General features: G+C 43.4%; 1 protein-coding gene across 1 annotated transcript in view; it reads right to left on the reverse strand.

Moving 5' to 3' along the window:
- Positions 1-534: 534 nt before the first annotated feature.
- ugcg (UDP-glucose ceramide glucosyltransferase) overlaps positions 535-13,673 on the reverse strand; it is a 37,667-nt gene continuing 24,528 nt past the window's right edge. Inside the window, exons 4-9 of the mRNA XM_035390804.1 lie at positions 12,127-12,228; positions 11,759-11,871; positions 9,200-9,378; positions 7,591-7,677; positions 7,132-7,318; positions 535-6,803 (exon numbers count right to left, since the gene is read on the reverse strand). Of these exons, the coding sequence (XP_035246695.1) occupies positions 6,633-6,803; positions 7,132-7,318; positions 7,591-7,677; positions 9,200-9,378; positions 11,759-11,871; positions 12,127-12,228 (839 nt within the window). The 3' untranslated portion in view covers positions 535-6,632. The remainder of the gene's footprint in view (positions 6,804-7,131; positions 7,319-7,590; positions 7,678-9,199; positions 9,379-11,758; positions 11,872-12,126; positions 12,229-13,673) is intronic.

The following is a 13,673-nucleotide window of genomic DNA, read 5'->3' on the forward strand; positions in this document are numbered from 1 at the left end:
TCCATTTGTTCCATATATTGACATTCAAAATGTCCATACTACCAGTCGTCAGTAAGATATGCAGCCCTTCTCTGCTCTGGCAGGCGCTAGTTCTCCTGTATTACTGTGTAGCGTGTAGCATGTTGTGTTTAGGATAATCACTAGCTAGCGAGCGAGTACCAGTGATGTGCATACACTTCAGCTGCTGGGAATCTGCTGTGATCCTTGCATGGATATGGGACAGTGATTAGTCATATTAACACTAGCACGGTTAACAAAAATTCCTTTGAGCTTACAGGCATATATTTCAAAGTATGAATACTAATGAGGTTACGTATGCACATTGTTAAGCACAGCTCTCCAAAGTAAGTCGGTTTGGTCCAAAATACGGGATTGAGGTTGACAATGACAGCTGTGGCTCGACCGGTTTTCTAAAAATACACTCAAAGGCGATGACATTGTGTAGCTCCTCGTGAGTGATAATGCAGGGAAGAGGTGGGAAAACTCAAGCTGACAAGCAAAATGAATGTAAAGAAGCCATGCAAGATATGCAGGTGGTTTTCATAAAGCTTTAATCTTTTCACAGTTTCCAGCTGTGGATTACACATTCAGCTTCTTGGAACAATACAGAACAGTTAACAATTCATATCTACAAAATGGAAATAAAAAAATGAAAACAGAAGTTTGTCCAGCCTTTTTTTTTTACACTGCAAGTCAACTAGAGACAAAACATAAAAAATAAAAATCAAGAAAAAATATGTCCAGCTCAAGAATAAATTAGGCTTCAAAGCAGTGCTTGAAATGGTATCAACCAAACTTCATAAATATACTGTACACTTTAAAAAAAATCTTCCAACAATACAAGTTATCTGAACAGACTACATACAAAATATCCGTAGTGGATCACAACCAGACTGTTTTTTTAATTTATATATACATCTACTGAGACTGGAGCCTTTGTAGTGTACACATTGCTGCCCAAATTACCCAGAATCCTGTACAAAGGCAGCTGCAACAGCAACGCCGTTCCACAGCAGAACAGGCTAGCAAAGCAGCAACCGCAAACGCTCGTCAGAACATTCACCCAAAATAAGAGGTGCCGCGGTGCGGTGAGGTGGCTCTAATTCAGCGCTAGGTGTTTGTGCACGGCCGAGTTTGGGTCGAGCATATGAAAAGACCCGCTACTACCTGCAGTCAACGTATTTACCCTGTCAAATTATACTCTACGCAAGGAATACGATGATTCTAGCCTGGTAACAGCACATTGTTTTCTGGCTGTTGTTTCATCTTTTTTTTTTTAAATAAATAAATACAGGCTTGGTAATCCCCCAGCAGCGCATGTACGTCATTGCTGCCTACTCGGTGTTCATCACTGTCTGACACAGCAAGGCTAAGGACACTATGTCCGAGTTTTTGTCTGAAATAAAGCTGCTCCCTGGTGATACAAATTATTCCCGGATTACTCAATCTTCCATTTATTACCTCTTGAATTCTTGAAGAAATTGCATCTGAAAATTTAAAACAGCATTGCACCTACCACAGTAAGGGGAAATCTTACTTAATTTATTTGAATGTTTAACATTAATTATTTCAGGATGCATCTGTAAAGATTACTTTCGCTTTTATATTTGCATGTAGATTACTATGACAGATTGCATGATTTTTCCCTTGTAAACCTAAATGAAACTCATCAAACTCACATCTGTGGCCGTGCACGGCTGAAGGCTTCTCATCAGCAAGAAAATTACGGGGACCAGGAATATGAACCAATCACAACCAGCTGCGGGGTCCCAGGTGCGCGCAACTCCAACTGCAGAACCGAACAACGTTGCCATGGTTACAAAGCAATTCAGCAATTCATCAGCAGCGAGCAATCGAAAGCGTGGAAAACAAAGGGCTCAAGTGTGACGCAGTGCACAAATGTCGCGGTTCTCTCATCCGGCGTAACGGCCAGCTCTGGCGCACACGTCGCCCAAAATAGAGCGCTTTCAGACTGAAGCGCGCATCGTGCGTGGCTCCATCGTTTTTTTGGCATCCGCGCGAACAGGCTCTCGTTCCCTGCTAAGAGACCGCTGGCACGCCACTCGGCGGATATTCATACCAGTTACGCCGGGGAAGGATCTGGAATGAATCGCGAGGAGAAAACATATGCTCTGTACAAGAGGATGCTCGCGCTTCACAAAGCCACAGTCACGGCAACACAAGCGGCACTCGGAGCAGACGCTGCCACAGGCAAACGGACAAAGCCGCCCTTGAGTTCCTCACTGCCGCTCTCTGTTTGGCTGACGAGTGGAATCGCAAAGCCCTTGGCACAAGGCTAAGCAGGTTTAGCAATGCAAGGGCATAATTTTCCAGTTTTGTGAAGGCTCCCAGTCTCTGTTACTCCACATAGCCTATTCACATCCATCAGTTACCACTTGCACATAAAGCTAAATTTAAACATAAAAACAACAACAAAAAAACAGTCCAGTTCCCCACTTTACATCACAAGAATACAATCCTTTTGATTTTCAGTTATAAAAAGGCCATCAGTAGAGTGTGCACACACACACACACACACACATACACACACGCACACACGCGCGCACACCTTTGTACAAATACATAAAAAGAAAAGGGGAGGAGTCTAAACAAGATACAGTGCAGTGTAGACATTCCGTCAACGAGGTGGATAAAAAAATGCCATTTAGTAAGAGGACAATTCACAAAAGAAGGCAAAAAAAACCCAGCAGACTTGGTTTGATAGTCAACAAAGCAGCTTATCAAGCTGCCGAAAATTCCCACCTCACCCAACCCTTCCCAACTCTGCGCTACAATAGCATCTACTATGGCATTGTACTGTTTTACGGCAAATCAAATTAAACACTCACTATTTACTTATTTACATGCAACATTACATTCATTTCAATTATTACTGAACTACACATTTGGTAAGAAAATTTCTTTGAAAGGTGAAATTATGCACTGAAATGGTCTTTCTTTGATATATCTCACTCAAGATATATTTCTAAGTATTATTATATGCAATAGCTTATGGCATATAATAAATATGTATAAATATGTATCCTCTTTTGTTACACACCAAGACATACCTGTATTTTTATTGCAGTTTAAATAACCCCCCATATCAATACCTTCATACTCAGTCCAATCAAAAAAGAGAAGAAAAGCCTTTAGATATTCTGAAGACTGTTCACAGACAGAGACCTAAAGTCAAGCAAAATTCCACATTTATATAGGGCTAGAAATTTCTGTTAATATTGGAAATACCTTAGAAATGCATTTTTCCATTTATCATAAATCATAGCTAATATTGATCACAAAGGACAGTATTTGTTCAAATAATGCACTTTGAGTTAGAGCATTGTGAGAATATGCAATGTGACAGATGCCCGACTTATCACCTATTTGACACAACAATGCTTTGAAAAAAAAAGAATGGCCAAACTAAACACAGATCAGTAGGTTTCAATAATAACGTTACACAAGGCTGAAAAACAGTCAATTTCATTGCGACCACCCATTATGTCAATTCGGTCCAATTTCAACAAAGACGAATATGTTTGAAGACCATTTCAAACTGGTCTACTTACTGCAGACACGTATGAGAAAATATGTTAGATTCAACAAAACACTCTCTCTCAAAAAAAAACAAAAAACTAAGTTTTAGGCGTGGCAACTACATTTGTAGTGCTACCATATTTATAGTGAGTATACTACTATATTTGTTCACAGATCATGTGTTGTACAGTGTAATGAGATGGGCTATATAACAAATACATCAGTAAGAGACGATACAAGGAACAAAATCTATCATTTAAAGCACCAGATAATGAAAAAATAATTACAAGTCTAACCTGCAGAAATCTAAGGGTGGGAATGGAGTTACTAGTAAAAACCAGTCAAAATATGGCTGCTAGCCAGGTCTTGTGAAGGGAGAAGTTAATTAATGAATAGCTAGCATAATTTTGTATCAGCTTTGCTACATAGTCCAATCCTTAGGTGACATTACCATATCACACACTCTAAAATACAGTAGCCTTTGTGATTACTGATATGAACAATTTTTTTATTGTTCTTATATTTGCAAAAGTTATGACATAGCATGTTGCCAATAATAAATATGTAATTTTGATATGGGCTTTCAAGCAATTCCTATATAAAACAGCAGAATAAACCAATGTGCACCTTTCAGGAATGTAAAATTTTTACCCAGAATGACTACGCAAACGCAGACAGGCTAACCATTGCCGACAAGCATTCCTCCCACTCAAATACCTCTGTTGATGCTCTAGCTATTGTATACAGCATTTTTAGCCTTACAGGTGCATTTAGTCTCTAATATCTCGTCCACACACAAGTCTGGCACACATTTTCCAACATTCTGTTCAGAGGTGAACAAACAGAATGGGTTGGAAACGGAATTTGCTCTCAAAGCTAAGTGTTTATAATGCAGGTTTGTATACCCGCAGCATTGGTCTCCCAGCTATAAATAAGCACTGTGTACACACACTGTGTGTTCACTGCAACAGCCTGTCGCATTCTGGGGTGCTGCTTACAGTAATGGTTTCTGCCAAAGAATTCTGTTTTTGAGAGAAAATTCCGTCAGGGAGACCTGCAGTGTCGGTCGATTAGACACGGTGCCGTGGTGAACCCCATGTTGAGAGAGAGACTGAAGTCAGAGGGGAGACATCCTGAGTAGAGATTCTAAGGTCGGTATTGAAAGCATCAACAATAGGTACTTCTGACTGGTATGGCATGAGTCACCTTAACAGCCTATTCATGTTACCCAACGGAAACATGTTTTTCATCTCTGCTGCGTAAATATCATATCAATATTTGACGGTCTTCAGGTTACAAGCGACTCTCTCAGGCTTGTCAGGAAGTGCAAACTTTATAATGTCTCTGAACGCTCCACGGTTTGAAATGCACCTTCTCTGCTGTTCAGTGACCAATATTGTGAAATTATGGAATTATCTGCACCAGTCATTTGGCATATGTTGGACTGCATTCAAAACACTGCAAGTGTTTCAAGAGAATTTTTTGAAGAAGTAAAATGAATACTTTTTGTTAAGCAAGCAATTCGCCTTAACAATTACCACATCCCCACCAGCAATTCATGTTACCCAAGCCTAACCTCAAAACAAACTAACCCTTTATGCAAATGCATGTCTTACAACAATATGTACTTGCATAGTCATTATATAGTATACATAATTAACAAATCCGTATTTGCATAGGCAAACTGCCTACTTAACAAAGTGTGATGAAATGGGACGCAAGTTTGAAACACAAGGACTGTCTGGACTTCCGCATCCTAGTGAAAATGAATGAATATTCCTGCCACCTTACAATTTGTTTTACGAAAATACTGACTGCACTTCATGGAACAGAGCAATATTTATGCACAATAACAAATGCCCACGTGAATTCCTGACAAAACGATGAGAACTGTAAAAACTGCGAATCGACTAGAAAGGCTATGGGCTAACGCAACTACAGACCTGTAACGTACACAAGCTCCTTCCTTTCCTATATTTGATTCCTAAGACAGCTACGTAACTAGAGCTACAGATATGCACTAGTACAGACGTTTTAAGTACTTCCAAAGAACTTGAGCAGGAAATGTATTGTGGTATTTCAAAAGTCCGAAAACTGAAAAAACAACGCCTCGCGTCCTCTCCTGGAATCAAATCGAAGCCCCGTGTTTCCCAGCCGGCTAAACGGGCACGGGCTAGCCAGTGCAGGGTTTCGAGCGGATGTTCCAGTCAACATGGTCTCGAGATAGGCGAAAACACTACCGATCTCGAAGACAGCTCTAAACCCCCGAAAGAGGGCAATAAGAATTGTTACCTCCGCTTACAATGAAGATATTGCTCTAAATATTTGACGAGTTAACGCAAAGCGGTCCTGAGTGGATCAGTTTAGTTTAAGCTTTCAGTAGCCTTTCGCACGACAAACATGGCAACACTGCACTAAGTGGACGCAAACTGCACAGAACAAAGGCAGAAATAGTCCACCAGCTGCAAAAAGCGCTACATTTACCGGTAATTTCGTTCACCGGTAAATGTTGAATGTTAAACATCGTTTACTGATAATTTATCAGCTGAACTGAGAGGTTGTCACATTTCCACAACAAATTATTGTAAATGGTATTCGACTGGCAATATTCGCCAGACTACGATAAATACAATGTTGTTCTTAACCACTCAATGGAATGTGTCACCATGATTTACAAAAAAAAAAAAAAAATTGAAATAAAAGGCCCACAGTGTTAGAATTTATACTATTTGCTCTTGCTCCTGTAACAACGCCCTTCTGAATCATAAGCTTAGTTTAAACCCCCACTTTACTTTAAGTATTTGCCTGCTCATTTTTTCTTTTTCTCCTTACCTTCATCACACACTTGTTCTCTGGAGCAGGACACCCATCCTTCAAATAAAAACGGAAAATAACCAGGAGCACGTACAATATAAATACTCGACACTTGTTTCATATTTTTTTTCAACACATAAGAACTATCAAAAGTTGAATCCTCGTCCCAAACAACGGTCCTATTTTGTTTTTGTTTTTTCTTCCCGCTCTGCATTTTAGATTGCCTTCTGTTACCCATTTTTCGCTAGCGTCCAAAAAGTCTCTGGGCCCTGTTTGGGTTATACTTCCAGAATCTCCTCTGCTGTACCTCCACAGCGCAACCGGTAGCGGCCTGTCCTCCAGCTTATCGTGGGGTCCCACAGTGCAGAGAGGAAGATCTGTATCGTCATGGACTCCCTGATGAACCAGGCTACAGCGTAGTCCAGCTTGGAGAAGGACGGGGGTCCTCCCTGAGGAGGAGGGGGGGGGGGGGGGGGGGTGAGGGAAAGATGGAGAGAGCGAGAGAGAGAAAAAGATATTAGGCAATTGACCCTTATAGGTGTAAGATCACATATGCGATTAGAATATTCTCAACTGAACATTCTAATCCTGATGTAACAATCACAACTGGCAATTGAAAGCAATGGAGTTCTAGAACACTGACTTAGAACACTGAAAAACACTCCAAAAAACCTACTCTTCATAGGGTTACAAGGGGAAAAAAAAAAAACATTGTGCCGCAAGCTCAAAGTGAGCAACACTGACGCCGCCGAACGAACAGCGCTAGCTCCGCCTCACCTGGATGCCTCGCAGCTGGATGTAGTCGGAGATGAACCAGGCCAGGCAGTGGCACATGAAGAAGACCATGATGTCCCAGCGGAACACGTGGTGCGCCGCCCAGCCGATGATGAGGCTGGCCACGAAGCACTCAGAGATAGGCTCGCAGACGGTGGCCGGGAGCATGTTGATCCTCAGCTTGGCCCACCTGCCAGACGGGACGGCGCAAATGTTTACAGTGCAAACCTCGGCCCCTGCACTTCGTCGGAAAACACTTTTTCCATTTGAAGATGTTTTCAATCAAACCACACCGCAGGTAGCTAAGGATAGCGAAGGATCAGATCCACTGATCTGACAGGCAGCCAGTTATACTCAGGACTCAATGCCTTCCCTTCGGTCTAGGGAACGGTCATGTTGATGTCGAACAGCTGTTTGAAGGGGAACATGGGACATGCGGTGACGTGAGAACGACGGCTGTACCTGATCATGCGAGACTGGAACTGCGCGATCGAGTAAGAGCCGGAGTTCTGCATGGCTACCTGCGTCGCCATGGAGAACTTCCACCCCCTGCAAGACAGGCGCGAGAAGCACATCATTCCCCAATCCTATTAAGACCCGAAACCGTTCCCCACACACAGAGAAAAAAAACAATTAACCAGATTATTAAAAGATTATCTTTTAATATTTTCACAGTTTAACAGTTTTGCAGAAAGCCCAGCTACAGGCATGTGAACAGTACTGAAGGAACGAGGCAAGGCTACAAAGCCAACGCTATACAGTAGTGAATAATATTTTGGTAAAAGACACAGGCGCTTTTACATTCGAAACATAGTAGAGAGCAATACTTCCTAGATCTCAATTTATGAACTGAAAGAAAACATTTATGATTGTCAGGGTGACTGAAATTACTGCTCTTAATTAAGACCTTTTAACAAAAACCTTTATTGAATGACTTAAAAATAATCATACATTTTGTCATTCGAGTCAATTGTGTTGTCGTGATTCTTACTGAGCGAGCTACAATTAAAAACAAGCTCGTCAGCTAAATACAACATTAGCCTGTCACAGACCACACGTTCCAGCAGTGCTGGGAGCAGTTCCAAGGAGGATGCAAGAGTATGTGTAAGCTTGTACCATGACTTAGCAGGTGTGCAGAGTTCATCAGCATGGACACTAACTGCAGGGTGACCGCAAATGCCACAGAGTCCAATTAATGGAACATGCGCGGAAAATACTGAAATGTCAACTAAAAGGATAAGTAGGTCATACGCAGACACAGACAGACACACAGACACACGTACACACACACACACACACAAGCGCGTGCGTACAGACACAGACACACAGACACACACAGACACACACAGACACACACAGACACACACACACACACACACACACACAAATCTCTCACCCAATTTCACTGCTCAGAACTATATGCTCTCACAAATCCTTTCAACTGCAGATTGCTCACAGGAAGCGCAAGCCCTGCTTTTTGCCTGACCTCAGAATAACGAAATGATTACAGCGCATCAGTAACCTCACAACGCGCAATGCAGCCACACCATTCCTTGGTGCTACTTAGGGAAAATATGTTTTTCCTTCCTTGTATTCAGTTTCTGCATTCCTCTAATGCCAGGCTTGCATCATAGGCTTGACCGGCACGGAATTCCAGGCTTATTTTGGATGTGTCCCGGAATGCTCATGGAATTGCGTCCTCAATACAACTTGGTAATGGTAAAAATGGTAATAAGGGCCAGTTCTCCTAGAAACAAACTGAAAGAGACACTGGGTCTCCTCTGATAACTGTTAAGCAGCAAGCCATACAAGAGAAAGATACTACACGTAAATAGAACTGTCCATCTGTCTACACAAAAGGAGGATGTGATTTTAAAATATGACATCATCTTCCTCGTCCTATTCCCAAACACAGCTCGCATTGCCGGGAACTGTGCACGCAATCACAGCAGCCAGCACTGCCCACCTCCAAAACACACGTTTCTGTGGCAAAAAAAAAAAAACGTACAACCGAAACGTTAAACGCGGACCCGCCGTCGACGTTCCGCGCTCCGCGGTCGGCCCCACCCACCTGTCGGCGATGGCCTTGGCCATGAAGTAGTCCTCGGCGATGTACTGCGCGAAGGCGATCAGCCCCCCCGCCTGGTCCAGGACGTCCTTCCTCATCAGGCACGACATCCCCGTCACGCACTTGATCCCCATCACGTTGGCCGAGATGTAGGAGCGCGGGTGGGACGTCCCGAAGTAGACCTGCCGAAAATGGAGCAGCCGTTAGTGACAGCCATCATCCAGGGAGTTCCCTCTGCGGCACATGCACGTCGTGCCACACACCCAGAAATAGAAACAATAGTAATATTAACAATAGCAACAAAGCTAACCTCATTACAGTCATTTAAATGACCGCAGGTACGCAAAACACAATGCAAAACCTAAATACATAACGAAATTGCTTGAAGACACCATTACATAGCCAGTAAACTTATAATGGAATTCCACATGCACAGATCAGGGGGAACGCAGATATAAAATAATGGTGATCAAGATGTTTTTTAAGTTAGTTCCTAAGTTCATTCTTAAGTCCTCTGATGTCCCTTTGAGGTTAAAATCTCTTTTCCAAGAGAGATCTTGCTCAAGAGGCAGCATAACAAACCCGTTATGTTACACACGTAATTTATCATAAAATAATAATAAAAATGAGGAAGCACAGAAAGAAGTGGAAGATCACAAGATTAAGAAGGAAATGGCAGCAAAACTGGCTGTACTCCCACTGGCTCTCCTAAGCAATGAAAGGCCCCATTAAATTTCTAAAACAATATTGTGACCATCGCAAACAAGGAAATGGTTTCCCAACTTACGGACCTACTGGATGTTTTGCCATTACATAGCAAACAAGGTATGAGAACAATTTGCCGAGCACAGAGAATAATCAAGTTCTGAAATATGATCCGAAACATTCCTCCAAGCTTGTAAGCACACAAAACAAAGTTTAAAAATAATAATAAAATGGCAGAACACACGAAAAACATCCTATTGTGCCTCTAGATGTGTGTAGTTACCTACTACACACAGCTCTATAGTCCCAATTCAGGGTTAGCTAGCTAGCTAGTTAGGGACTAACGGTCACAGCTACGACAGTATCAGGGGGCCAAGACTGAGCTAAGTGGCTAGCAAACCGCTGTGGTTCCGTAGTCAGCTATCTGGCAGTCGTTTCCCACACCAGCCAGCGCTAACTCCCAACCCCCTGCTCAATCTCAGCCACAGGGGGTGAAAGGGAGACAGACGCACAGAAAAGTGCCATTGTGCATGAAGATAAAGCTTCTTAAATGACCATGCTCTTTATCTCTAGATAGGTTTGTTTCCACAACCAACACAGCCGACGTCCATCATCCCCCCCACTGCCGCTTGAAAAGGTGACTTAGAATCCTGTACTATGTTTACCCTTGTGATAACGAAAAGCATTCAGGCAAAAACTTAGCGGGTTTCTTAAAACCATCTGGTTCTTCTAGTAGAGCATTTCATTTAATTATCCAATTTTAATGGCAGACACCTTTGAAGTGTTTCTATTTTTCAGCCTCGTTGATAGGAAGACACGACTTTCAGCTAAGCATCTAGTGCATCTGGAAACGTTCTCTCAATGCTTCCGAAATGTTTTGTCAATGTTATAGCATTGCCACAACATTGCAGCAACAGTGTGAGAATGTTTTGTGTTAGCAGGGTATACCCAACCATACAAGTTCTAGTAGAAGTAGAATGCAACATTAGAAAGGTAGTGTAATGTCCTGGTAAAACCTTCTAGTGTCTCATAAAAACAAAGGGGGGGAGGGGGGGGAATGACACATGACAGTGTGATGCAGTAAGTGAAGCAGCCGACCCGCCCTGAACTCCACGTGCTGTCAGGGGCTCAATTCCTGGCTATGGAATTTTCTTTAAAGTGATCCCATCTTTATCTGTAACCCTCTCTGGTTTCCCCATTTGAATAAAGTCATAAAAATATAAATGCAATCTCCCAATCTACTGTCCTTTAAATAAGCAAATAAAACTATAAATAATCTGGAAACATTACACAGTACATTTTGAAAATGTGAAGTCATTCATATTCAGTCAGTAAATGAAGTCATTTACTAGACATTCCCCAAAAGCCGCTCTCTGGAAGAAACTAAATTTCAGGGCAGCGCATAGTTTTACATTTAAAAACTGTGAGCGCCTGTGAGGTTTCTCCCACAGCGAGCGCCTGTGAGGTTTCTCCCACAGTGAGCGCCTGTGAGGTTTCTCCCACAGTGAGTGCCTGTGAGGTTTCTCCCACAGCGAGCGCCTGTGAGGTTTTTCCCAAAGCGAGCGCCTGTGAGGTTTCTCCCACAGCGAGCGCCTGTGAGATTTCACCCACAGCGAGTGCCTGTGAGGTTTCTCCCACAGCGAGTGCCTGTGAGGTTTCTCCCACAGCGAGTGCCTGTGAGGTTTCACCCACAGTGAGTGCCTGTGAGATTTCGCCCACAGTGAGTGCCTGTGAGGTTTCGCCCACAGTGAGTGCCTGTGAGGTTTCTCCCACAGCGAGCGCCTGTGAGGTTTCTCCCAGTGAGCGCCTGTGAGATTTCACCCACAGTGAGTGCCTGTGAGGTTTCTCTGCTCTCACCTGCTCTAATGTTGCAGCGAAGCCTTGTCTGTCCGCCACGTACGGGAGACCGTGCACCAGCCCCACCTTCTCTGTCATCTGATTGGCCATATCCGTGAGCGTGTCTGGCTTTACTGTAAAGGGGGGGAGGGGGACAGTGTTCATTTCATAAGAATGGATTCTGAATTTCCTCATCTAAAGGACAAAATTAAGCCTGAACTAAAGACATTTTAGTTAAAGACATCGTCCATCGTTAAAGACATTTTCAAAGGAGTGTAGGACTTGATTCTGCTGTTCACCGTTGAGTGACCAGGTTTCTACCAGTTTATCCCTGAACCAGTGCACTCAGTACCTGAGTGGAAATCGTGGGAGAGAGAGAAAAAGCTTACCCCTTATCCCACTGTCGCAGATCCACACCAGGTCATATTTTGCCACCTCGTATCCAGGCATGAGGTTATTTATTTTCGGGTTGATGCCCACCTTCTTCCCCCCTGAAAAGAGAGAGGGAGGGAGGGACACGCTTAGTCAAGGCAGCAATGTTTGGCGCTGACCCTCGTAGAAGGGACCAGGACTCCAGGCACCCGCTTTTACCTACACTCGTCTTTTTTGAATTACTATACAGGACTAGCACGTCTACAGCCACCAACACAAAACAGCTCTAAAGAGGAAGGCAGCCTTAATTATTCATCTTGAACAGAGGACATTGATTTTTCAATAGCTCCCCTGCAGACATCAATAATATTTAAATATATAAATGCAGTAGTTCAACAGTGTTTCTGAGCAGATCGAACCCTTCAACGTTTCGCGTTTCTATAGATAGTCATCATTACTTCACCCAAATGTATCGCGAGTAATAAACAGTCTAAAAATCCCCGATAGGCCAAGGTGGAAATGGATACGATAATCCATCCTGTCAGCCTGCCGGTAAATTTTCTTCCCTGTCATGGTTCTGTCCATTTCGTTAGCGGTCTGAAAAAGGAACCAATCCATACACACTCTTTGTTCTTAAAGCATCATTATTCTAATCCCAGGTCTCGCCAATGGTGATGAATGGATGACCTCATTTACACCACATTAACAGGAGTGAAATAATGATTTAAAGAAATACGAAGCACAACCTGCATGAAAAATGCACAAAAACGGTTAGCACTTTCATGGCTGCAGATAGCTTAACCAAGTCGGCATTCACAACCAAAAAGCGCATTTAGGTAACAGATGGAGATTGAAGCGCGAGCTGGTAGAGCGGCGGGGATGACGACGCCCAGGAGAGCGCGGAATTGAATTTCCAGATGGCGCTAATGTGTCGGAATCAACCGCAGCTCTCGGCGGCTTTTACATCACGGCAGCTGCGCCGCTGCTCAAATACACTTGGGGTCACCTTGCGGGGGGGGGGGGGGGGGGGGGGGGGGGGGGGGGGAAGCCCCACTTCGGGGACCGGGGGACGCGGCGGTCTCCCGTGACACGGAGGAGAAACGAGCGAGCGAGCAAGCGTGCGTCGTCCTGGGGATTAGGCTGCAGCTGCTTCAGTGCACACAGGTAATCGTTTTGTCTCACAACGAGTGTCAGGATATGACTGCCAGTGTCATAAACAGTGTCATTAAGAGTGAACTCTAAACACCACATACAGCGAGCGTGCGGGGCTGCCGATTGGTGTAGTACGACCGCGACAAAAACAAACTCGACGGCTACGTTTTCACATAGCTATTCCTCTTTCTCGCTCCTGTACGATAATTAGAGGTAGAAATGAACCGAAGATAGAAAAAATGCGCCATGTTTCGTTAACACATTTTTGCAGCGCGCTTTTCTTGAAGTCACAGAAAAACCAAACCCAAATGTCACACTTCCTTCCGCGTTGAATAATAAGAGAAACAAGCATGCCAACTGCCCTCTTAGCCCACGTGATGACTTTCTGTCATTTCTGCTTTTAAACCTATTT

This window comes from Anguilla anguilla, chromosome 14, assembly GCF_013347855.1.
Source record: "Anguilla anguilla isolate fAngAng1 chromosome 14, fAngAng1.pri, whole genome shotgun sequence".
Classification (NCBI taxonomy): Eukaryota; Metazoa; Chordata; class Actinopteri; order Anguilliformes; family Anguillidae; genus Anguilla; species Anguilla anguilla.